We start from the raw sequence: 25,382 nt of genomic DNA, 5'->3' as shown, positions 1-25,382 counted from the left end.
TCTTCCTTATCAGTCTTTGATGCCATATATTACAAAAATGGTCCGGGGGGGGGTGGTATGGTTACTACAGCGCCTTGAAAAAGCATTCCGCTCCCACAACTATTTTCACACCTTACAGTCTCATTTTCTAAATTTAAGATACATTGAAGTAGGATTTTTTGAGCAGATCTACAACACTATGCAGCATGTCAAATCAACAGAAAAATTCCAAATCTTGTCAACAATTGACTAAAAATTAAAAAACAAAATTGTAAGACTGAAACCGTATTCATCCCCTCTGTTATTACGCAAATTTTCCTCAGGTCATATTGTATGTTACCAATTTGTTGATGTAGGATATTGGAGGATCAGCTTTTTTCAATAAATTCATAAGAATAAATAACCCGTCTCACTGTTAGGTCTAACAGTATGGTAGATTTTTAACAGACCAAACCAAAATGAAGACAAAAGAGCATTCAAGACAAGTCAGGGAAATGATAATAGAGACATACAACACCGGGGAAGGGTACAAGACCATCTCAAAGGTATTGAGCATTACCCCTGAATGTCTTATGGTCAGATGAGACCAAAGTGGAACTTTTTGGCCTCAACACTACAAACGGTACACATGGCATAAATCTAATACAGTACTGTGCACCAGTCAGGTAACAACATCCCTATGGTAAAGTGTGATGGAGGTAGCATCAATGCTATGGTGATGCTTTTCAGTGGCAGGGAAAGGAAATCTGGTCAAGATTGCTGGGAAGATGCATGTTGCTGAACACAGAGATCGTGGATAAAAACTTCCTCGCCTCTGTCGGAAAGCTTAAACTGGGGAAGAACTTTATCTTTCAGCAGGAAATGATTCACAGCACACTGCCAGAGCATCCATGGAGTGGCTTCAGACGAAGAAAACTGACGTCCTTGAGTGGCCCAGTCAGAGTCCCGATCTTAATTTGATCGAACATCTCTGGTAAGACCTCAAGACTACTCTCCACCGCCACTTCCCAACTAACCTGGCAGTGCTTGAGTAATTTTGCGAGGAGGAAGAGCGAATCTTGCTCTGTCGCATTGTGCAAAGCTAATAAGAGATTTATCCAAAACGATTATTGACTATAATAGCTGTCAGAGACGGTTCAACTAAGTACTGAGCAAAAGGAAATAAGCTGCTGACATTTCAGTTTTTGAATTTTTAGTTTTTTGTGTTTAACAAATTTTCCCTGTTTTGGGGGGCTCTACTGTGAAAAAAGAAGCATGTGATTCACAAATAAAAATTCTCAGTTAAATTGATTAAAATCCCTGGTTGTAATACTCATCTAAGTGAACATGGCTGAATACAGAAACATAATCCAGTCCTGACCTGTAACTATCAATGAATATAAAATAAGCATATACAAATTAAGATTGAGTAAAGAGGGTAAAAGAAAACTTCTTAGAAAATTAAGCAAACATTATATTCCTCTCCACCCCCCCCCGCCCAAAATCTAACTGTAAAATGCTGGAAAGAGAGAACAAATCAGTTTACTTAAAATACTCGCAACACATGAAGTTGCTGGTGAACACAGCAGGCCAGGCAGCATCTCTAGGAAGAGGTACAGTCGACGTTTCGGGCCGAGACCCTTCGTCAGGACTAACTGAAGGAAGAGCTAGTAACAGATTTGAGATCTTTTCAAATCTCTTACTAGCTCTTCCTTCGGTTAGTCCTGACGAAGGGTCTCGGCCCGAAACTTCAACTGTACCTCTTCTTAGAGATGCCACCTGGCCTGCTGCGTTCACCAGCAACTTTGATGTATGTTGCTTGAATTTCCAGCATCTGCAGAATTCCTCGTGTTTATGTACTTAAAATACTCTGCAGATGCTGGGATCATCAAACCAGTTTACTTACTGTCTGAGTAACTGTCTGCCTTGTTTCCAAGTCAACTGACTGTTCTGAGGTCCAGGTGGTACCTCTGTGTCTTTGGTTTCATCTACAAAAGAAAAAAATACTTTATCAGAAGATTACAATAGTAAAACTCCACCAAAGAAAGGTAAATATAGCTAGCAATTGACAATATTGCAAACACTGAGGTCATGCCCCACACACCAGTCTATATGCATTGTGGGCTCAAAGTTCTTCAGTATTTCATGTGATATTGTTTGGGTTTACATGTAGGTGAGAGCCCCAACCTCTATATGGCTGCCAACAAAATTAAAATGAAGGTGCAAAGTAAATTTTGTTATGGTAGATACAGAATGTTTTTTTTTCCCCCAATCACCCAATAGTTAGAAATTTCAATGCTTTTCTGATCTGAGAAATGGAAGTCCAAACATTGTGCTCTAAACATATGTACCAAAAAAATGTACCAAAGTAATCACTCTTAATTAATAAAATCTTCCCACAACATACTTGTTTTTTTTTCTTTAGGAAGGAAGATGTATTTTTAAGAATGACAATTTAGTTTGTTGAAGAAATGCTCAAGGGAAAATAGTGAGCAAGATATACTCTCATTTTTCACTTTGTGAAACCTGATGGGAGAAAACGGCCTTCTCCCAGGCTGTAAGGAAATTTCATTTTTTAGCCAAAATATATTTAATTCAAAAATAAAATTACATAAAATAAACCATTCAATGTCTGTCAATCCTTTACAGTAGTTTCCATTATGGTCTATACATTACCACACTTTTAGCCACCCATGTGGCACTCTGTTGTTTCACCTTTCCACACCACTGTTGAGGGGTATACTCCGTCACCCGACCCCTCCCACTCCAGCGGGAGAAGAACCCAAAACTGTGGTACTTCCCCACCGGGCCCTTGCGGTGACTGCACCAAGTTTCAGCACTTCCTTCAGCACATACTCCTGCAGCCGAGAATGTGCCAGTCGGCAGCATTCTCCCACGGATATCTCCATCTGCTGGTAGATCATCAAGTTTTGGGCCGACCAAAGAGCGTCTTTCACCGAATTGATGATCTGCCAGCAGCACCGGATGTTGGTCTCCATGTGCGTCCCCGGGAACAGCCCGTAGATCAGAGAGTCCTCTGTTACGCAGCTGCTGGGGATCAAACATGACACTAGCCTGTCCATCCTCCTCCCCACCTTCTCTGCGAACTCACAGTGTGCAAAGAGGTGGGTCACAGACTCCTCTTCACTGCAGTCCTCCCGTGGGCAGTGGGGTGTGGAGACGATGTCCCGGGTGTACAGGAGGGCTCTGACTGGGAGGGCCCCTCTCACTGCCAGCCAGGCAAGGTCTTGGTGCCTGTTGGTGAGGTCTGGCGATGAGGCATTTTGCCAGATGAACTGGACAGTCTGCTCAGGGAAACACCCCACTGTGTCCATCACGTCCTTCTCCTGCAGTGCCTGCAGGATATTACGTGCCGACCACCACCTGATGGCCCTGTGGTCAAAGGCATTATCCTGGAAGAATTTTTCTACGAAGGACAGGTATGGCGGCAATGACCAGCTGACTGGGGCACTGCGTGGGAGTGGGGCCAGACCCAACCTTCGTAGCCAGGGCTACAGGTAGAACCTGGGCACGTAGTGGTACTTGGTGCCCACATTTCTGGGTTCTACACACAACTGATGCAGCCACACACGAAGCTGGCCATCAGGGTGAGGGCGACATTGGGGACGTTCTTGTCCCCATTGTCCAGGGTCTTGTGCATGACAACCTGTCTGACCCGCTCCATCTTGGATCCCCAGATGAATCTGAAGTCAGCCTGGGTGATTTCCAAGCTGTAGGAGCGAGGGACGGGCCACACCTACACCAAGTACAGCAACCCTGAGGGCACCTCACACCTGATGACCAGGTTCTTGCCAGTTATCGATAGGGAGTGCCCTCCCCACAGTCCCAGTTTCTGTTTCACCTTGGCAGTCCACTCCTGCCAGTTCTTATTGCACGCCTTGGCCCCGCCGAACCAGATCCCCAACACCTTCACATGATCAGACCTGATGGTGAAGGGGACACTGGATCAGTCGGGCCAGCTGCCGAAGAGCATGGCTTCGTTCTTCGTGCGGTTGACCCTGGCCCCCGATGCTAGCTCAAACTGTTTGCAGATGCTAATCAGCCTGCGAACTGACCTCGGATCAGAACAGAAGATGGTGACATCGTCCATGTACAGGGAGGTTTTCACTTGGGTCCCTCCACTGCCTGGCAGCATCACCCCTCTTATGCCCGCATCTCTCCTGATAGCTTCGGCAAAGGGTTCTATGTAGCAGACAAACAAGACGGGAGAGAGGACAGCCCTGCCTGACTCCAGACCTGATGGGGAAGTTGTCTGTTTCCCACCTGTTGACCTGTACTGCACTACAGATGTCAGGAAATTATTAGACCATAAGACCATAAGACACAGGAGCAGAAGTAGGTCATTCAGCCCATCGAGTCTGCTCCGCCATTGCATCATGGTTGATCCTGGATCCCACTCAACCCCATACACCTGCCTTGTCGCCATATCCTTTGATGCCCTGACCAATCAGGAAACTATCAATACCCCAGTGTGAACTCTCATTTACCTTGAACTTTCTGACTTCCTCGACAGACTGAAGTCCGTAGATTTCCATATCAGGCCAGTAGTTACTCTTCATTTGCGAGCCCCTTCTAAATATAAGCAGTTCTATTCCTCATAGAAATAATATAAACTCCCAAAACAAATAAACGTACTTTATTCCTACACACAGACCCAGATTCAGTTCAGAAAAGGAACAATGAACTGAAATGGCAATTTTCCTCGCATCGTGCAAATACACTACAATATGTGAAGATGGTGGAGTACACAGACGCAGCACCCACTGCAGGTCCAACTAAAGGTGTATTTGTTCACCTTGTACATCTTTTTTACCATTGCAAGTCACTGTTGGATGCAAAGAACATCAAGTACTGCAGAACCGTCAGTGAGTTGCAGACAGCAATTGAGCTGGAGTGACTGCGTACTATTACTGTTGCTTGGACTTGTGTACTGTTGTACACAAGACAGTGTGCAATCCAACAAATGGAGCGAGAGATTATCTTGGACATTTTTATTGTAATTGCAAGGCACTGCTGGACACCGGTTACTGCAAATCTAGTTCACTGGCAAGATAAACTGCAGGGGAGCTGCATTGCTTAGTTGTGGCAAGAACTAGGCCTTGTTGCAGTCGTCCAGGGGTGGAGAGCTGAGTTGGAGTGTGACAGAGAAGGGGTCTCTGTTGAGTGCGCTGGAACCCATACTGGGTTGGGGGTTGTCCCCTCCCATCAGTGCTGCCCTCTGATGTTCGCTTGGTGGAAGAACAAGCTGGATCACGACTATCTACTGAGGGACTTGGGCTCTATATTTTTCTGTGTGGTGATAACAATGCATTTTCCCTTTACATTTGATCTCCCAAGATGCAAATGTCACTTTTCCCTTCAATTTATTAACATTTTCAGAACTGCAGAGGAAGCTTAAATGGCTTTCAGGTCATATTGAATACTTTGTATTCTTCAGGCAATTAGATTCAAGATTGTTTAGTCATTTCCAGTACGCAAATGTAAAGGAGGATGAAATAATTGTTACTCCTGATTCAATGCAGCATATAAAAAACAAAATCAGATAAAGATGACAATAAAAAAACACCCATAAATATAAATAAGACAGCTTATTGATTGCATGTCTATTAAATAGTGCTAGGAATAGGAGTGTCTGTATATATGATGACTGATGGAAAATGATAAAAGTAATGGTGGTGGCCGGGGTGATGGGGTGGGTAGTGGATGGAGGTGTTAATCAGCCTTACTGCTTGGAGAAAATAACTGTTTTATTTGGAAAGTACCATGGTCCTGGCACAGATGCTACCTCGCCCTCCTCCTGATGCTACTGGCCTTTTTCCGACACCTTTCTGTATATAGTCAGGTAGGCTGGTGCCAGTGATGCGTTGGGCAGTTTTGCATACCTGTCGTAGAGCCTTCCTGTCCACCACAGAGCAGTCTCCATACCATGCAAAGATGCAGCATGTTATGGTGCTCTCTACCGTGCATCTGCAGAAGGACCCAAGTATAGATGTGCATAGTCCACATCTCATTAGCATCCTCAGAAAAAAAGTGTCGCTAAGTTTTCCTGAATGTGCAGTATATGTTCTGGAACCATGAAAGGTTGTGGGTGGTGTGCACTCCCAGGAGTTTGAAATCACACATAATTTCCACTGTTGCGTTGCCAATGCAAAGAGGGGAGAGAGTAGTGGACATTCTCCTGAAGTTGACAACCATCTGCTTTATATTGTTGACATTGAGGAAAAGGTTATTTGCCTGGCATCAGGCCTCCAGATCTTCCACATCCTCTCTGTAGGCCATCTCGTTGCGGGTGATGAGCCCCCACCACTGTCGTATCATCAGTGAAACTGACTACGTGATTACTCAGTGTTTAGCTGTGCAGTCATGTGTCTAAGCACATGTACAGCAGAGGACTCGGCACACAACCCTGGGGGCACCCATGTTGAGGATGATTGGGAGGGAGGAGTGTTGTGCATCCTGACTATCTCTGATCTATCAGATAGAAAATCCAACACCCAGTTGCACAGAGGTGTATTTTGACCAAGTAGGGTTTATTCACCAAACTCTGTGGGACAGTAGTGTTAAATGTCAAACTGGAGCTCAGAAAAAGTATTCTGACACGTGTCCTTGTTTTCTAGCTGTGTCAGGGTCAGGTGCATAACAGATGACATGGCACCTGTTGTAGAGTATTTTGATGAGTGTATAACACGGGAGGAATGGAGTTTTTGATTAACCATGTAGAGTACAGTGCAGCACCAAGGTATGTGGGTGTGTGTGTGCGCGCGCATGGGGGGAGGGGGGAGGAGGGGGAGGGGGGAAGGAGAGGGAGGGAAGAGGAGGGGGGGAAGAGGAGGGGGGGAAGAGGAGGGGGGGAGGAGGGGGGGGAGGGGGGGGGGGAGGGGGGGGGGGGGGAGGAGAGGGGGGAGGAGAGGGGGGGAGGAGAGGGGGGAGGAGAGGGGGGAGGAGAGGGGGGGAGGGGGGAGGAGGGGGGGAGAGGGGGGGAGGAGAGGGGGGAGGAGAGGGGGGGAGGAGAGGGGGAGGAGGAGGGGGAGGGGGGGGAGGAGAGGGGGGAGGAGAGGGGGAGGAGAGGGGGGAGGAGAGGGGGGGGAGAGGGGGGGAGGAGAGGGGGAGGAGAGGGGGGGAGGAGGGGGGGGAGGAGGGGGGGAGGAGAGGGGGGAGGAGAGGGGGGAGGAGAGGGGGAGGAGAGGGGGGGAGGAGAGGGGGGAGGAGAGGGGGGAGGAGAGGGGGGGAGGAGAGGGGGGAGGAGAGGGGGAGGAGAGGGGGGAGGAGAGGGGGGAGGAGAGGGGGGGAGAGGGGGAGGGAGGGGGAGGAGAGGGGGGAGGAGAGGGGGGGGAGAGGGGGGGGGAGAGGGGGGGAGGAGAGGGGAGGAGGAGAGGGGAGGAGGAGAGGGGAGGAGGAGAGGGGAGGAGGAGAGGGGAGGAGGAGAGGGGAGGAGGAGAGGGGAGGAGGAGAGGGGGGGGGAATGACAGGGCAGTAATTTTATATATTACACTGTAGTGCTACCATGAAAAAAATCATCACATATGTCAGTGATGATAAACTTGATTCTGATAATTGGTCTCTTCTGTGGACCAAAAATAGGAAGAGGGCAGGGAGAGGGGAATCAGGGCTTGGGAAAGGAAAAGGGAGAGGGGAGGGAGTAGGAAGCACCAGAAGGACATTCTGTAATGATCAATGGACCAATTGTTTGGAATCAAATGACCTTGCCTTGTGTCTCAGGGCTGGGTGTGTCTTCACCTTCGCCATCCCTCGCCCCTGGCACTCCTTCCGTTACCTGTCCCACACCACCCCTCCCCCCACACACACACACACACCTCCACCTGCTATTCCCTACATCTTCTGCTCCTGCCACATTTACACACTCCACTCTCCGCTCCACATTGACAAATACAGTACTCTGCAAAACTGTTAGGCACCCTAGCTGTATATATGTGCCTAAAACTATTGCACACTACTGTATGTTGAAATGCATTCTGAAACATGTTTAAAGCTGCTTAAAATACACTTATCACAAAATACTAACCACACTGCCAATCAGCTATCTGTATTACCCCAACTAAAATTGTAAATTTTAATTTGAATTGCATTAAAACAATTTTCTAGTTTACACTGTGGTAGATTCTTAATGAATTGAAATAAGATCACATTAAATATACTTGAAAATGGGTCATTCACTTTAAAGAACTACGCTTTTTTTTAAAACAGCTTGTTAAAAAGCTTACTGGTAAACATAATTAGTGGAAGGCTGTATGCAGGTGTTGATAACACTGTTTCTAGTGAAAAGATTTCAGCAATTAGAAATATTGTTAAAGTAACTGATACGTATGAGACCATTCAGCATAAACCGAACAATCACTACACATACTGATAGGAAATGGCAAAAATATGTTTTTTTTCTTCAGAAGACATATCCAGTGAATGTGATGCTGGATGAGTAATGATTTACAGTTACAGAGTAATACAACATTGAGTTAAGTTGTTGACCCTTACTTTGGTCTATTTACTTCAGTTACGTGAATGACCACAGTAATCCTAATTAATTCAAACTCACAACTTTATTGCATTAACTTACTATAACAAATGAAAATATCCATGTAAGTTATAAATTCTACCATTCCTTTTGAAAGGAGTCTCTCAAACTACCTTTTTTTTTAGTTACATCGAATATAGGAGCAGAATCAGGCCATTTAGCCCATTGAGTCTGCTGCTTCATTCAGGAGCTTGAAGACTCGTACAGCCAGATTTGGGAACAGCTTCTTTCCAACTGTGATAAGATTGCTGAATGGATCCTGACCCGGATCTGGGCCGTACCCTCCAAATATCTAGACCTGCCTCTCTGTTTTTTTGCACTACCTTACTTCCCATTTTTCTATTTTCTATTTACGATTTATAATTTAAATTTTTAATATTTACTAATTTTAACTATTTTTAATACCGTTAATATTTAATATTTGTAATCCAGGGAGTGTAAAGCACAGGATCAAATATCGCTGTGATGACTGTACATTCTAGTACCAATTGTTTGGCGACAATAAAATATAAAGTATATAGAAGCAGATGCTAGTCACTGCATCTGCTTTAGTACTTGAGATATGCATTCAATTATGGCTGATTTTTAATAATCCTATTATCCTGTCTTCTCCCCATAACCTCCTTAACAATCATCTCTGTCTATCAATCACTGCCTCAAATAAATCCAATAACTTGGTCTCCACAGCACTCCGTTGGAATGAATTCCATAGATAAAGCACCCTCTAGAAATCCCCCTGAATCTCAGTTTTAAAGGGTTGCCCCTATATTCTGACGATGTGCCCTCAGATGCTAGGCCCTCCTATGAATGGAAACATTTTCTCCATACGCACTCAATCCAGGCCATTCAGTATCAATGTGTTAAGTTTCAATGTGATCCCTCCTTATCCTTCTGAACTCTATCAAACACAGGTCCAGAGACATCAAACTTCTCTCATGTTAAGCCTTTCATTCTTGGCATCATTCTTGTGAACTTCCTATGAACCCTCTCCACGGCCAGCACATCCTTCCCTAAATATGAAGTGCAAATTTTTCACAGCACATTTTTTTCAGAAAAAGATTAATTAAATAAACTAATTAAATTCAAAAGGGATGAAACCTCTTGCCCAATTAGTTGCATCTGCACAATTACAAGAATCTAGGGAAGAATTAGCAGAAATGTTATTACACAGATACTGTAAATTATTAGAACAGTGCAGTATCAGAGGATTGGCAAATAGCTAATCTAATACCTATATTTAAGAGGGATAGAAAATAGGCAGCATGTTTACAATCAGGAGAAAAGCATAATTGGAGTTAGTCTATGATCATTAATAAATATCCAAAATGAAATTCAGAAGAAACATCATTAGCAAAGGTGTTTTTTTGTGATTTAGAACATGAAGCTCACTCATTATCAGAGAATGGTTGGGAAAACAGTACTGATGTACACAAGGGTAAGACAATCCCCAACAATGGACACAAAGTAAGCACATTAACTCTGACTAATCTAGTAGAAGCACTACAAAAATATTTCCCTCGCACTGTAGATTGGCATAAAAGACAGCTGAAGATGTTAATACATGTGCAGTGCCTCCTCTATTTGCAGATAGCACTACTGCTAGATTACAAAAGAACAAGGAATGAATTTTGACAGATTTTTGTTGCAATAATGCTGCAATTTTTTTGAGATGAAAGGACAGATGAGAAATGCAAGCAATTGCACAAGGTCATTAATAAACACAGAATGAGCAAATAATTGGTAACAAGTCAAGATGAAGAATCTCAGGTTGCAGCATCCTTTCTTTATTCTCCTCCATAGATGCTGCCTGACTTGCTGAGTTCCTCCATCATTTTGTGTGTGTTGGCGAAATAATTGTCAGGTTTGGTATGCTAAAAGTGAAATAATATATCTGATTGGAAAGAAAAGGAGATTATTTTTCATTTTCTAGCACATAATTCTCTGTAACTTCCGCCATCTCCAATGGGATCCCACCACCAAGTGCATCTCTACCCCCCACTCCACCCCACCCCAAACATTCCACAGGGATCACTCCCTATGCAACACCCTTGTCCATTCCTCCCTCCCGGTACTTATCCTTGCAAGAAAAACACATGCCACCCCTGCCCCTGCACTTCCTTCCTCACTACCATTCAGGGCCCCTAACAGTCCTTCCAGGTGAGGCAACACTTCACATGTGAGTCTGCTGGGGTCCTTCATTGTGTCTGGTACTCCCAGCGTGGCCTCCTGTGTATCGGTGAGTTCTGCCATAGACTGGGTGACTGCTTCGCCAACCATCTACACTCTGTCCGCCAGAAAAAACAGGATCTCCCAGGATCTTTCAATTCTACTTCCCATTCCGACATGTCAGTCTATTGCCTCTTCTACTGCTGTGCGGAGGCCACACTCATGTTGGAGGAGCAACAGCTTATATTCCAGCTGGGTAGCCTCCAACTTCCAGTAATTGCCCTAGACCCTATCCTTCTCCATTCCCATTCCCCTCTCTCACTCTAAGTCCCGATCTATCCATCACCTCCCTCTTACTCCTCCCCCTTTCCTCATCCACGGCCTGTCCTCTATCAGTTTCTCCCTTCTCCAGCCCTTTATCTCTTTCACCAATCTTCTTCCCAGCTCTTTACTTCACCTCTTCCCCCTTCCAGTTTCACCTATCGCCTACAACCCCGTACTTCTTCCTCCCCTCCCCCACCTTCTTGCACTGTATTCTCATCTTTTTTTTCCAGTCCCAATGAAGGGTCTCAGACCAAAACGTCAACTGTTTACTCTTTTCCATAGATGCTATCTGACCTGCTGAGTTTCTCCAGCACTTTGTGTGTGTTATCTTGATTTTCGTTTGTCATTTTTCAAATGGCAGGTACGAGTTCAAGTTGGGAAGAACAAAGAGATCATGCAGTATAAATACACCATTCACTTGAAGTTGTGCCATAGTTAGCAAACCATAAAGAACATCAAACCATGCTCTATGGATTTTCTCTAATGGGCACAGAGATTAAAAATAAAGTTGTTGTGGTAAACTGAGTCTGAACCATGGTTAAACCACCTTTATACTATATTCAGTTCCATTTTCCACATGGGTCATCTTTAGTCTTTCTTCAACAAAATCCATCAAGGTAACATTTATCTTCTGATTTGTTGTATTTTAATATATATTCATGCAAAATTAATTCAGGATAATATAGCTCATCAGACAGAGGAAACAAAAACCTGATAGCACATACTACCAGGCTCAAGGACAGCTTCTCTCCTACTGTGATAAGATTATTGAATGGTCCCTTCATACTATAAGATGGCGTCCTGACCTCAGTATCTAACTTGTTATGGCCTTGCACCTTACTGTCTGCCTGCACAGCACTTTTTGTGACTGTAACACTTAATTCTGCATTGTTACTGCTGTTCCCTTGTAATACATCAAGGTATTGATGTGATAAAAAATTATTTGTATGAATGATATGCAAAACAACCTTGGTGTATGTAACAACAATAAATCATAACTAAATTAAAATTACAAGACAGTCGTGTACATACATTCCACATCCTACGAGGTAAATTGCAACTCTGTTCTGTGGTTCAGAAATAACTTGCCCTGATCTTAGAGTACATGTGCTAGACACCACATCCATGGGTAAGATATGGATTATTAAGGCAGATTTTAATGCTGTTTGTTTTTAAACAGAGGCTTTGGGTATCACTATTCTTTTTTTTTCAAATTTACAAAGTTCAAATTTCACAAAAACTTTCAATGAAATCCTTCAGAGTGAACAGCTTTGTCAAAAGTTCATTTAATTTAATGTAATCTTTTCTACCAGTATTTTACTCCTTGTTTTTGGTCAACATCACACCATAATTAACATATGTAAACTACAAACTGAATTCAAGACTAATCTCTATGTAAAAATTGAATAAGAAATACACCATTCAGGCTGGGGCTAAGTGAGGGGACAGTTAAAGGATTAATTTTTTAATATGTTTAAAATGAAAAATTCAAGCCCTCACTGTAAATAAAAACACTGTAACATTGATAAAACCCTATTTTAATAAAGATTTGTTTTTGAGATTTGGGACTGCCAGTGTCATTTACTGCTCAATTCTATTTGGTCTTGCTCAGATACAGTGCTATGGGAGCAAAGACATGTATATAAAGGGTCAGGCTGAGTAAGGATTGCAAATTTCACTCTCAAAGTAAATTAATAAATCAGTTGGATTTTCACAGCGATCTGATTACCATCATTGATAAAACTTATTTGCAGCCCATTAACCCAGGGCTCTGGATTTCGTGTCTAATACTGAACTATCACTCTACGTGCCTTGCTCTTATAAATTTACACAAAACCTTCCACAAAGCTGAAGCCCAAAGTATTTGAATGGCAATGAAATTCCTTTTAAATGCATCCATTTGATAGGGAAAACCACGACACACCCACACAAGTCCCCACATATCTTGGTGACCTGTAATTTTAACCCCCGGGGTTGACATACAGGCATCCTTCAAGAGGGTGAATCCTTGAAAGGTGTCTGGTCCAGATGGTGTACCTGCCTGAGTATTAAAACTCTGGAGTATTTCTGGCTATATTCAACCTCACACTTCTGTGGTCTGAGGTTCCCATCTGCTTCAAAAGGGCATTTTATTTGACCAGTCCCAAGAATGGCGTAACGACCTGCCTCAACAACTGCGATCTGGTGGCACTTATATCAACTGTAATGATGTGCTTTGAAAGGTTGGTTACAGCACAAATTAACTCCCACCTAAAAAATAACCTGGACTTCCTCCAACTTGTCTATTGTCATAACAGGTCAACAGCAACTGCAATTTCTCTGGCTCTTTGCTCTGCTCTGGACCAACTGAACAACGGGAACTCATCCATCAGACTTTTAACCATTGACTACAGCTCAGCTTTCAACACAATTATCCCATCCAAATGCATCATACAGCTTCAAAACTTACCTCTTTTTCCCCCCCATCAGCAACTGGTTACATGTTTTCCTCGCTGGAAGACTTCAACCAGTGAGAACTGGTAACAACATCTCTTCACTGATCATCCACACAGGTGCAGCTCAAAGCTGCAAGCTTAGATCACAGCTCTGCTCTCCATATACCAATGATTATGTGGTTAAGCACAGCACCAATGACACCATTAAATTTGCCAGTAAGACTGTTCTTTGACAAACACGGGTGATGATGAGTCAACTTATCAGAGCAAGATAGATCACCTGGTTGACAACCTTTCACTAAACATCAGTTAAACTAAAGAGCTGATTGTCGACTTTAGGAAGGGAAAAGCAGGTGAAGAGGTGCCAGTCTACTTAGGGGAAATGGCATTGGAAAGAGTCAACAGGATTAAACTCCTGTCATTAAAAAAGATAAACAGACCTGAGCCCACATATAAATGCCTTGATTGCAATCATAAGAAAAGCATGTCAGCATCCTTACTTTATTAAGAGGTTGTGGAGGGTCCACCTTATCATCAAACACACTACAAACTTTTGTACAATCAAAAGTATTCATAACTGGTTGTGTCATGGTCTGCTACCACAGTTCAAATGTGCCGTTACATAAGGAGCCGCAGATAGTAGACTCTAACCAATAAACCATGTGCACATCCCTCCCCTCCACAGGTAATATCTACAGGAGATACTGTCTCAAGCATGTAGTGTTGATCATCCAAGATCTCCACCATTCAGCCTGTGCCATCTTTTCATAGCTACCATCAAGGCAGCAGGTGCAGAATCCTGAAGTCCTACATCATTAGGTTCAAGAACAGTTCTTTCCCTTCAAACATTTAGTTTTGAACAAAGGCAGCCTATGATTTAGCAACACTTTAACCACTTTACACTAAAATCAACTTTTTTTGTTCTAATAGTGTTTTCTTGTAAAAAATGTCTAATGTGTGTTTAATTTATATTTTTCTTGTGAATGCTGCTTATACGATATACCTGTGATGCGCTGCAAACTAAGTTTTTTATTGCACATGTACTTGTGCATATAACAATAAACTCGACTTTGGCTTTGACTTTGGTGGTGTGCAACGATAGGGCAGCAGGTGACTGGCAAGATACTAATGGCCCAAATTATCTTGAAGTGATTACTGGTGCTATCGATCAAATAAAAGATGTATATTTTGATTTACACTATTTTGTACTGAATTTAATTTATTTTACACAACTGAAAGATAAACAAAATATAAATGCTGAAAAACTGAAATTAATGTGGGAATAAGCTGCCACTATGCTTTTTTAAATATTATTCAAAACTACTGAATTTGTATTAGTACCCACGATTAAATAGATACTAAATCTCAGATAAATGGAGAACCAAGTCTCTAGGATCATGAAGCATGTCTCATTACTATTAAGATAAACCTTTTGGAGTCGTATACAGCACAGAATCAGACCTTTTGGCCCAAATGGTCCACAGTAACCAAGATTCACAACTGAGCTAGTTCCATTTGCCCATGTGTGGCCCATATCCCTTTAAACCCACCAGGCCGTGGGTTCTTGCTCTTTGGAACTCACCGAGTGGCCTGGGTTTTGGGATCTCCAGAAGCAGCTCGGAAGACGTCTGCCTTTGGGGTGCAGTGCTGAGGAGGACACGATTCCTTGCCAATGACACCAACTGAAGCATAGCAGGAAATCGAAACATCAAGACGGGGTGCAGCTGTCGGAGGGTACTGCATTCAAGCGATCTCTCTCTCTCTCTCTCGATGGTGAGTGAGAGTCTGCTGGCTTAAAGTCGGGGGCACTCAAATAAGAGACGCTACAGATTGCACCATCGAAGCAGCTAGTCCACGGCCTTACCGCTTGCTGCGACAGGAGCAATATCACTCTCTCCTGCATTAATGAGAGAATCTGCTGAGATGTTGAAGTGTTAAAAAGGACAGTAGTTTTTGATGGCTTCTAGATCATGTTCTCTGGAATTTGCTATTGCATGGAGAGTGGTGGGGGCTGATACTTTGCTGAAGTGGAGGCAGGGAAGGGGGAGGGGAGGGTTGATGCTTTTGCTGCTGCTTGTGCATGGGGGGGCTCTGGGGTTTCAATGTTTTTCTGTCATTCATTCTTTAGGGTTTTTTCTCTCCGTTTCATGGATGTCTGTGAAGAGTAACGATTTCAGGTTGTATAATGTATACATTCTCTGATATTAAATTGATTCATTGAACCTTTCTATTCCAGATATGTCCAAGTGCCTTTTGAATGCTATTAAGATCCTCTCTCAAACATTTCATCTGGCACCTCATTCCACATCCTCACCACCCTCTTCGGTGAAAATGTCACCCCACAGGTTCCTATTACATTTCTTCCCTCTCACCCTGAACTATGTTTTTCAGGTCTTGATTCCCCAAATCTTGGAAAAAAGTGGTTTATAAGTAGTTAAATCTAAAATGAAATACTGTTTCTATCCTGACACCAAACTTTAAGCAGACTTTATAAAATATTTTGAATTATTGAAAATTGTAATGTACGAGACAGTTTTCTATGCAGCTGACTTAATAACAAAATGGTAATAACAAAGCTTATTGTCGTCACTGGCATACAAAGTACATTGAAAATTAGCTTTTGCAGTAGCAGCACAGTACATCACAAGATGACAAACATTAGATAACATATGTTATACATAACTTACAGCTGCAAAATAACAACATTACAGCAAGATTGAGATGGATTTAAAGAAAAAGTCCAAGCTAATGTCGAGCTTTTTTTCAGGTGGATTCAAGAATCTGATTTCAGTGGGTAAGATGTTGCTGTTGAACCTCCAAGCTCCTGTATCTCCTGCCTGTAGGCAGCAATGAGAAGAGGAAATAGCCCAGATTTTTGGTTCCTTGATGATGGATGCTGCCTTCCTGAGACATTACATCATATAAATGCCCTTGGTAGTGGGGGGGGACTATACCCTTGATGGAACTGGCTGAGTCCACCTCTCTGTGGTATCTAGCAGTCCAGTGCATTGGAGTTTCCAGACTAAGACTACTACAACGTCACCAGTCAAAACTGGTAAAATGGGTTATTACTGTCACATGTACTAAGGTACAGTGAAAAGCTTTGTTTTGCATGCCATCCATATAATATCATTAAACAATGCACTGAGTAGCACAAGAAAACAATACTGAATGCAGAATTAAGTATTACAGAAGAGAAAGTATAATGCAGACAGACAATAAGATGCATACCATTAGAAATAGACTGTGAGAACAACAGTTCATTTCATCATACTAGAGGACTGTTCCATTGTCTTTTTAACAAGATAGAAGCTGTCCCTGAGCCTGGTGGCACGTGCTTTCAGACTTCTGTATCTTCTGCCTGATGGGAGGGAGGAAAAGAGAGAATAGCTGGGGTAGGTGGGGTAATTTATTATGATAACAACATTAGCAAGGAGCAAGAAGTGTAGAGAACCCCATGGAGGGGAGACTAGTTTTTGTGATGTGCTGAGCTGTGCCTACAACTCTGCAGTTATTTAATTGCTTTACAAGCGATGATGCAGCCATATACGATGCAGTGTATAGTTCATTAGTAACAATTTGTGAGGTTTGAAGAAAACATGCCAAATTTCTTTAGCCTCTTGAGGAAGTAGAGGCACTAATGTGCTTTATTGGACCAGGACAGACTATTGGTGATGTTCACTCCCGAGAACTTGAAGCTTTCAATCAATTTAACTTCAGCATCATTGATGTAAAGAGGACCATGTGTATTACTCTTCTTCCTTTAAGTTAATGACCAACTCTTTTACTGACATTGAGGAAAACATTGTTATCATGACACCAGGCCACTAATTATTTACTTAGATTCAGCGCGGAATAGGGACTTCCAACAACCTGCGATTTAACCCTAGCCTAATCATGGGACAATTTACAATGACCAATTAACTTTGAACCAGTACGCCTGTGAGTTGCAGAAGGAAACCGGATCAACCAGAGAAAACCCACGCACTCCACAGGGAGGGCAGACAGATGCTTACAGAATTGAACTCCAAACTCCAATGCCCCGAGCTGTAATAGTCACACCTACCACTATGATACCGTGGTGCCCCACCTCCTTCTTTGACATTGACTCATCGTTATTTGAGACTCAGCCAGCAAGAAAGGTGTCATCTGTAAACTTGAAGATGGAGTTAGAACAGAACCTGGCAATAGTTTTCACTGTACATCCTTGGAGTCTTTCAGCATCTTGATGGCATGCTGAATCTTTTTAACTTTGGGGAAAGTAGACGTGCTGATGCACCTTCTTCACGACTGCATCTCTGAGGTGGGCTCAGGATAGGTCCTCCAAGATGATGACACCTTGCACCTTGAAGATGTTCACCTTCCATTGCAGGCCAAAAGATGGGTGTGCGTTTCGCTGACCTCCTTCCTGAAGTTGAAAATCAGTTCCTTGGTCTTGACGATGGTGAGCATTAGGTTGTTGTTACAACACCACACATACCAGTGACCTATCTCACTCCTGTATATCACCTTGTCACCAATAATTCTATTATCAGTGAATTTGTAGATGGCTCTGCAGCTATGCTTGGCGCACAACTGTAGATATAGAGTGGAGCTAAGGCTAACTACTCAGCCCTGAGGTGCATCTGTGTTTGTCGGTGAGAAGGAGGTATGGTTTCAGAATCGTACTAATTGTGGTCTCCCAATGAGAAAGTCAAGAATCCAGCACAGGGAGGTATAAAGGCCCAGGAGCTTGATGATTAAGTTTTCAGGGAATGATGTTGGACTACAGTCAATGAACAACGGCCTGGTGTCCAGCAGTTCCAATTGTCCAGGTGATCCAGTGGAGAGCGCTGAGCCAGCAAGATAGCATCTGCTGTAGATAATTGTGGCAATAAGTAAATTGAAGCAGGATTCGAGCCATAAACACTTCATTTCTGTGGTGCAAGTGCTACCAGATGGTAGTTATTGAGGCAGGTCATCCTGCTCTTCTTGCACACCAATATAGTCAATACAATTCTTGAAGCAGATGGGAACCTCAGACCACAGAGGAGGTTAAAGATGTTTCGGAATACTCCAACCAATTAGTCAGTGTCAGTTTTCAACTCCGCAAGCCTTCAAGGTCTGACACCTTGCAAAAATTCAGTCTCATGAAGGAGGTTCTGATGTCAACCTCCTTGACTGAGGAGTGAGCTGTCTGGAGCTGGGGGTTCACAGAGGTGTGTCATTATTCTCACTCTCAAAAGTATGCACAAAAGGCATTAAGCTGACCAGAGATTGATGTGTCATTGCCAGTAAAGATCCAGAACTGACATACAATATTTCTCCCTTTTTTTAAAAAGTTGTGACCCGAAATAATCAACCTAAAAGATCTTGGGTGGGAATTTCAAGAGAGAAATCAGTAAGTACTTAAAAGGTTAGGGAAAATGCTCATTCCTGGGGCAACAGCTGGATAGCCACAGTAATTGGCTAAATGCAGATGCAAGCATATCTGACATGATGAAATGAACAGCTTTCATCTTACTGCCATTTTAATGAATGACTTTAAAGTCGCAGTCCTGTCATAAATTTATTAAATTTCAGAAATATCATTGTGTTTTTTAACAATTTCTTTTGCCTGATGTCACATGGAACTTGTCTCCAACCTATCAATAAATGAATGGATCATTTTCACACATACTAACACACAGTAGGCACCTATTTGGGACAATGAATCCAGGCTAGCTCTCAAAGGAGTAACCCTTTTATTTCCCCGTTTATTTCCTTGTAACCCTGTTACCCACATGTCAAATTATTCCTTATTTGATTCACATGGGGGATGTGTGTGGGTGGGGGGGGGTCATTTATAGTAACCAATTAGCCTCCATAAGGCAGCATCCTATGTCAGGATTGATCCTGGTCTGTTGTAAAGGTAAGGCAGCAGCTTTAATCACTGCAGTACTGTATGTCAGGAGCTTTGTTTTTTCAGATTTCTATTAAATTTTGCCCAAAAGTATAACACATTTCTTCTTCAACTAACGCTGGTATATTTGGCAAGATACTATAACACTGAAGTAGTCCGACACTGCTACTGAACAAAGATTTAGCAGTGGTGTAATTACCTGATCAATAATGCAGAGCTGTGATAGTAATATAGAAACAAGATCAAATCCAGGCCACGAAGGGGTGTCAGTAATGGCAACTATAAAACTATCGAGATTTTGGTAAAATCCCATGACACCTGAACAATTGTATTTCACTGTTTCTTTACAACAAAAAGAGATAGAAATGAACATACCATCCAATGTTAATAGAAGCAGTAAATCTGGACATGCCAAAATCTCTACCAGCCCAGTTGAACTTGTAAAGCCCCCCCAATGAAATGGTGTGGACTGGAGTCTAAACTGGGAGACTTACCTCACCTCTAAGCAACAGCAACATACTTGAACTTACAGAATCATATTCTGCCAGGCAATGTATCTCTCTTCTCCTTAAGAATCCTCAAAAACTCCCTCTGAGATTTCTAAGTCTCAAGATCTTCCTCCTCCAACCCCCACCCCCGAGTTCTCTTGTGTAATATACTATATTAGAGATGGCAATGCCAGGAAATACTGAAAGCAGTAGACCAGGGAGTCTTCAACAACTCCAAACCCCACAAATTTTTTACAGCATCAGGTCAAACAAGGGTAAGTAAACCCTCATGACCATCACCTATTCGCTTCCTACTGCTCATGAATCCGTATTCCATCATAAAACCATAAGACATAGGACCAGAATTGGGCCATTCACCACCCAGAGTCTGCTCTGCTAATTGATCATGACTGTTTTATATTTCCCCTCAACCCAATTTTCCTACCATGTCTTCATAACCCTTGTCAGCCTTACGAATCAAGAGCATTTCATAAGTTAACCCTTTCATTCCCAGGATCATTCTCATAACCCTTCTTTGGGCCCTCTCCAATGCCAGCATAGTCTTTAGACCATATTATTATTAGACCATAAGACACAGGAGCAGAAGTAGGCCATTCAGCCCATCGAGTCTGCTCTGCCATTCCATCATGGTTGATCCTGGATCCCACTCAACCCCATACACCTGCCTTCTCGCCATATCCTTTGATGCCCTGACCAATAAGGAAACTATCAATTTCTACCTTAAGTATACTCCTCTGGACAGTCTGTGGCAAAGCATTCCACAGATTCACTACTCCCTGGCTAAAAATATTTCTCTGTTCTAAAAGGTCACCCCTCAATTTTGAGACTGTTCCCTCTAGTTCTGGATATCCCCATCATAGGAAATATCCTCTCTACATCCACTTTATCTAGTCCTTTCAACATTCGGTAGGTTTCAATGAGAGCCCCCACATTCTTCTAAAGCTGTTCTAATGCAGAGCTGTGATAGTAATACAGGCCCAAAGCTGCCAAATGCTCTTCATATGTTAACCCCTTCATTCCTGGAATCATCTTTGTGAACCTCCTCTGGACTCTCTCCAATGACAATACATCCTTTCTGAGATATGGGGCCCAAAACTGTTGACAATACTCCAAGTGTGACCTGACTTGTGTCTTATAAAGTCTCATCATTATCTCTTTGCTTTTATATTCTATTCCCCTTGAAATAAATGCCAACATTGCATTTGCCTTCTTTACCACAGACTCAACCTGTAAATTAACCTTCTGGGTGTCTTGCACAAGGACTCCTAAGTCCCTCTGCACCTCTGATGTTTGAACCTTCTCCCCATTTAGATAATAGTCTGCACTAGTGATCCTTTTACCAAAATTCATTATCATACATTTCCTACCACTGTCTTCCATCTACCACTTTTTTGCCCATTCTTCCAATTTGTCTAAGTCCTTCTGCAATCACATTGCTTCCTCAGCACTACCAACTTCTCCACATATCTTCATATCATCTGCAAACTTTGCCACAAAGCCATCCATTCCATTATCTAAATCATTGACAAACAATGTGAAAAGTAGCAGTCCTAATATTGATCCCTGAGGAACACCACTAGTCACTGGCAGGCAACCAGAAAAGGCCCCTTTTATTCCCACTCGCTGCCTCCTGCCTCTCAGCCATTTGTCTATCCATACCAGTGTCTCTCCTGTAACGCCACAGGATTTTAACTTGTTGAGAAGTCTCGTGTGGCAATCTTTCTTAGGTAAGGGGGCCAAACTGCAGTCTAACCAATGCCTTATAAAGCCCCAGCATTACATCCTTGCTTTTATAGTGCAGTCCTTTAGAAATAAGTGCTCAAGTTGCATTTGCTTTCTACTACCGACTCAACCTGCAATTTCACCTTTTGGCAATCCTTTCACCTTCTGATTTCTGAATTTGCATTCCATTTAAAAAACAGACTACGCCTTTAATCCTTATACCAAAGTGCATGACCACACCGTTCACTACATTATATTCCATTTGCCATTCCTTTGTCCACTCTCCTAGTCTGTGCAAGTACTTCTACAGACTTGCTGTTTTCTCAACAATAACTGGCCTTCCAGCTATCTTTGTATCATTCAGAAATTTGGCACAAAGCTATCAATTCCGTCATCCAACGTGAAAAGTAGCGGAACCAATACTAACCTCTGCAGAACACTACTAGTCACTGGCAGCCAATCAGAAAAGCCCCCCCTTTCCCTCTCAACTTTTTGCTTTCTGCCAATCTACAGGAAATAAAACTTACACGATTTAACTTCCAATTGATGCTTTGTGGCTAAACCAAGGTGTGAGACATTTTGATTGTGTACCACTGAAATTACATAGGGAAAGACAACAGATTAATGTTCTTTCTATTAGCATATTCTATTAGCATATCATTAGTAACGTGTATCCCTGCTACTTAATATCACAATTCAGGACAAATCTGTTTTGTCACTTCAACCTTCTGGTTAATTGTATATTCACTGAGCCATTTCTCACCACTATAACAAAAGGGGTATATTGTGGGTGTCAAGAGTTTGTACTTTTGGAACAGACACTAGTATAGAATATACAAGGTGTTCTACTAGTTTGGATGTGCTACTATTGTAAATATGTAATTCTGAAAATTTATCTGATTATGCTCAAAATGTTAAAGTAGGTGATTATAGTAACTGAAACTATGGTTAATTGTTGGTTAGTTTTGTGTTGTATTAGTGTAAAACATTGTGTCATGAACTTTGATAATAAATGTACTTTGAATTTTGAGACAGATCGTCTTGGACTCTCTCATGTAGGCTTGCTGTGTGAATACAGACTCAGTATGGCTCAGTTTAAAGTCAGTCACAACAGGTTAATATCTTGCCGACCATTAAAGGCAGGCCAACTGGCCTATAATTTCCCATCTTTTGCCGTCATCCCTTTTTAAAGAGTAAAGTGACATTTGCAATTTTCCAGTACTCTGGAACCATTCCAGAATCTAGTGATTCTTAAAAGATTACTACTAATGCTTCCAACATCTCCTTAGCTACTCTTTCAGACTACCCCTGGGGTGCAATCCATCTGGTTCAGGTGATTTATCTACCTTCAAACCCTTCAGCTGCCCAAGCACCTTCTCTTGAGTAATAGTGACTACATTCATTTCTGGCCCTTGACAATTTCAAATTTGAAGCTGAACAACACACAAGATTCACTGGCGGTAACGAGGACAGAGAGTAACTTAATATAGCAATAATAACCTGAACATACTTTTCTTTCTTTCCATTGTCTATCACCAAGAGTAGTTTGGTAGCACCATCACCACAGAACAGGTTAACTAAGCTTTGAAGATCATGATTTCCAGAGCAAACCAACTTAAGTTCACACAACTTATCTTGAAAATGTATCTTTGGGTTTGAATCCTAGAAAAGACTAGGTAGAAATTCACTACAGAATTATTTGTTTTAATACACATTAGCTACTATTATCCAAATATTCTATGTGCACTTAATTTGAAGGGCACAAGATTAACCAGTTGTGAAATGGTTCTACATCTTGGTTGTTGAGAGTGTTGGCGAATTAAGACAAGAAAAAGGAACCATATCTAAGTTCAGGAAACTAAAATCAAACAAAGCTCTTAAGGAATATAAAGAAGCTGGGAAAAAACCTCAAGATGGAAATTAGGAGAGCCAGAAGTTATAAAAAGTCCTTGGCAAGATTAAAGAAATCCCACGGCATTCTATACAACGGGATAACTGCAAGCAGGTAGGATCACTCAAGGATAAAACGCTTGGAGCAGCAGGATACAGGCATCACGATTTGCCCAAGTAAAGGACATGGACGACAGGAAGATAAATGTGGAGCATGCTAACATACTCCAGCATTTCGGGATAAAGGAGGTAGTGTTGGACATTACGGTGGATAAGTTCTCAGGGCCTGATGGGATATTGAGAGTGGCAATAGATGAGATTGCTGGGGCCCTGGCAAATACCTTTGTGTCCTATCTAGCCACAGGCAAGAAGCCAATGTTGTTCCATTATTCAAGGAAGGAAATCCTAGAAACTATAGATTGGCAAGTCTCACATCAGTGATCTCGAAGGCATTGGAAAAGAATCTTCGGGGTAGGATTTATGAGCATTTTGGAAACCATGGCCTAATTAGGGACAGTCAGCATGGCTTGCTGCATGCAAGGCTCAGTCATGTCTTACTAATTTGATTCAGTTTTTCAAAGAGGTAACAAAGGTGGTTGATAAAGGCAGAACTGTGGACACTGACTGCATGGATTTTACTAAGGAACTTGACACATTCTATCAGGGTAGGCTCATGCACAAGATTAAGATGCATTAGTGAATTGTCTGTCTGGATTCAAAATCGGCTTGCCCAAAAAAGATAGTGGATAGTGGTTAATGAAACATTCTGGCTGGAGGCCTGTGACAAGTGATGTTCCACACTGGTATATGGTGTGTGTGCTGCTTGCTTTTATTAGTTGAGAAGAGAGTTCAAGAATCAGGATTTTGCAGCTTTATAAAGCTCCAGTTAGGTCACATCCAGTTAGGTTGCATTCAATTCTGATCACTCCATCACAGGAAGGTGGTTGAAGCTTTGGAAAAGGTATAGAAGAGGTTTTCAAGAATGCTGCCTGGATTAGAGAGTATGCTCTGCAAGAAGAGGCTGGACAAACTTGGATTGTTTTCTCTTGAGTGGCACAGGCAGAGGACAGATCTTACTGATGTTTATATGATGAGAGGCACAGATAGAGCACAGCAACTATCATCTTTTCCAAGGTTGAATTATCTAATACCAGCAGGCATGCACTGAAGGTGAAAGGGGCTAAATTCAAAGATATGCAGGGCAATTTTTTTTTTCTTTGTTTACACAAAGAGTGACAGCTGCCTGGAATGTGCTGACATGTCTGATAGTGGAGGCATTCAAGAAGATTGGTACAAGAAAGTGCAGGAAGTGGAAAGATATAGATATTATGTAGCTAGAAGGGATTAATTTAGTTGGGCATTTGCTTCCTAATTAATTTAGTTCGGCACAACACAGTGGGCTGAAAGGCTTGTTCCTGTGCTGTACAGTTTTATGTTCTAACTGCGTGAATGGTCTGTGGGTAATTCTTTTCCAAAAGCATATCTCAGATGTGCTCTAATTGTTATCAATACAATTCCAGATTTAGTTTCAAAGTTCTGGGTCATATTTTAATTCATGAAAATTTTAATAATGCTAACTAGGCAATGGTGGACAAGATCAGTGAAGCTTCTCTTTAACCAAAGAGATTTAAGAATTAAGTGGGTGGTCAGTGCCAAAATGGAGACAAAAGCAGCGCATCTTAAGAAAGAGGGAAAAAGACAAAAAAGGGAAATAATGAAAAATATGAAAAAATAAATTTGTCATTTTATGTCTCTTGAATATTTGGATACCACACCTACTTCCTAAAGAAACAGTAAGGATAATTAAGTCACTGTCAATCATCTTGTTACAAGTGCACTTAAGCTGATAGTCTTCTGCAATATGATGTCCAATTAACTCACGGGCACAGGAACATCATGTAAATCCCATGAAGTGCACGTGAGATGTCATTATAATAAAGCTAATT

The 25,382-nt window shown here is 42.2% G+C and overlaps 1 protein-coding gene across 3 annotated transcripts in view; it reads right to left on the bottom strand.

Annotated features, from left to right (window-relative positions):
• strn3 (striatin, calmodulin binding protein 3) overlaps positions 1 to 25,382 on the bottom strand; it is a 198,883-nt gene that overhangs the window by 115,172 nt on the left and 58,329 nt on the right. For all 3 annotated transcript variants that reach the window (XM_063050439.1, XM_063050448.1, XM_063050457.1), the window contains exon 4: positions 1,865 to 1,946. In XM_063050439.1, coding sequence (XP_062906509.1) covers positions 1,865 to 1,946 — 82 coding nt within the window. The remainder of the gene's footprint in view (positions 1 to 1,864; positions 1,947 to 25,382) is intronic.

This window comes from Mobula hypostoma, chromosome 1 (assembly GCF_963921235.1).
Source record: "Mobula hypostoma chromosome 1, sMobHyp1.1, whole genome shotgun sequence".
Lineage (NCBI taxonomy): Eukaryota > Metazoa > Chordata > Chondrichthyes > Myliobatiformes > Myliobatidae > Mobula > Mobula hypostoma.
This window is presented reverse-complemented; position numbering and strand designations above follow the sequence as displayed.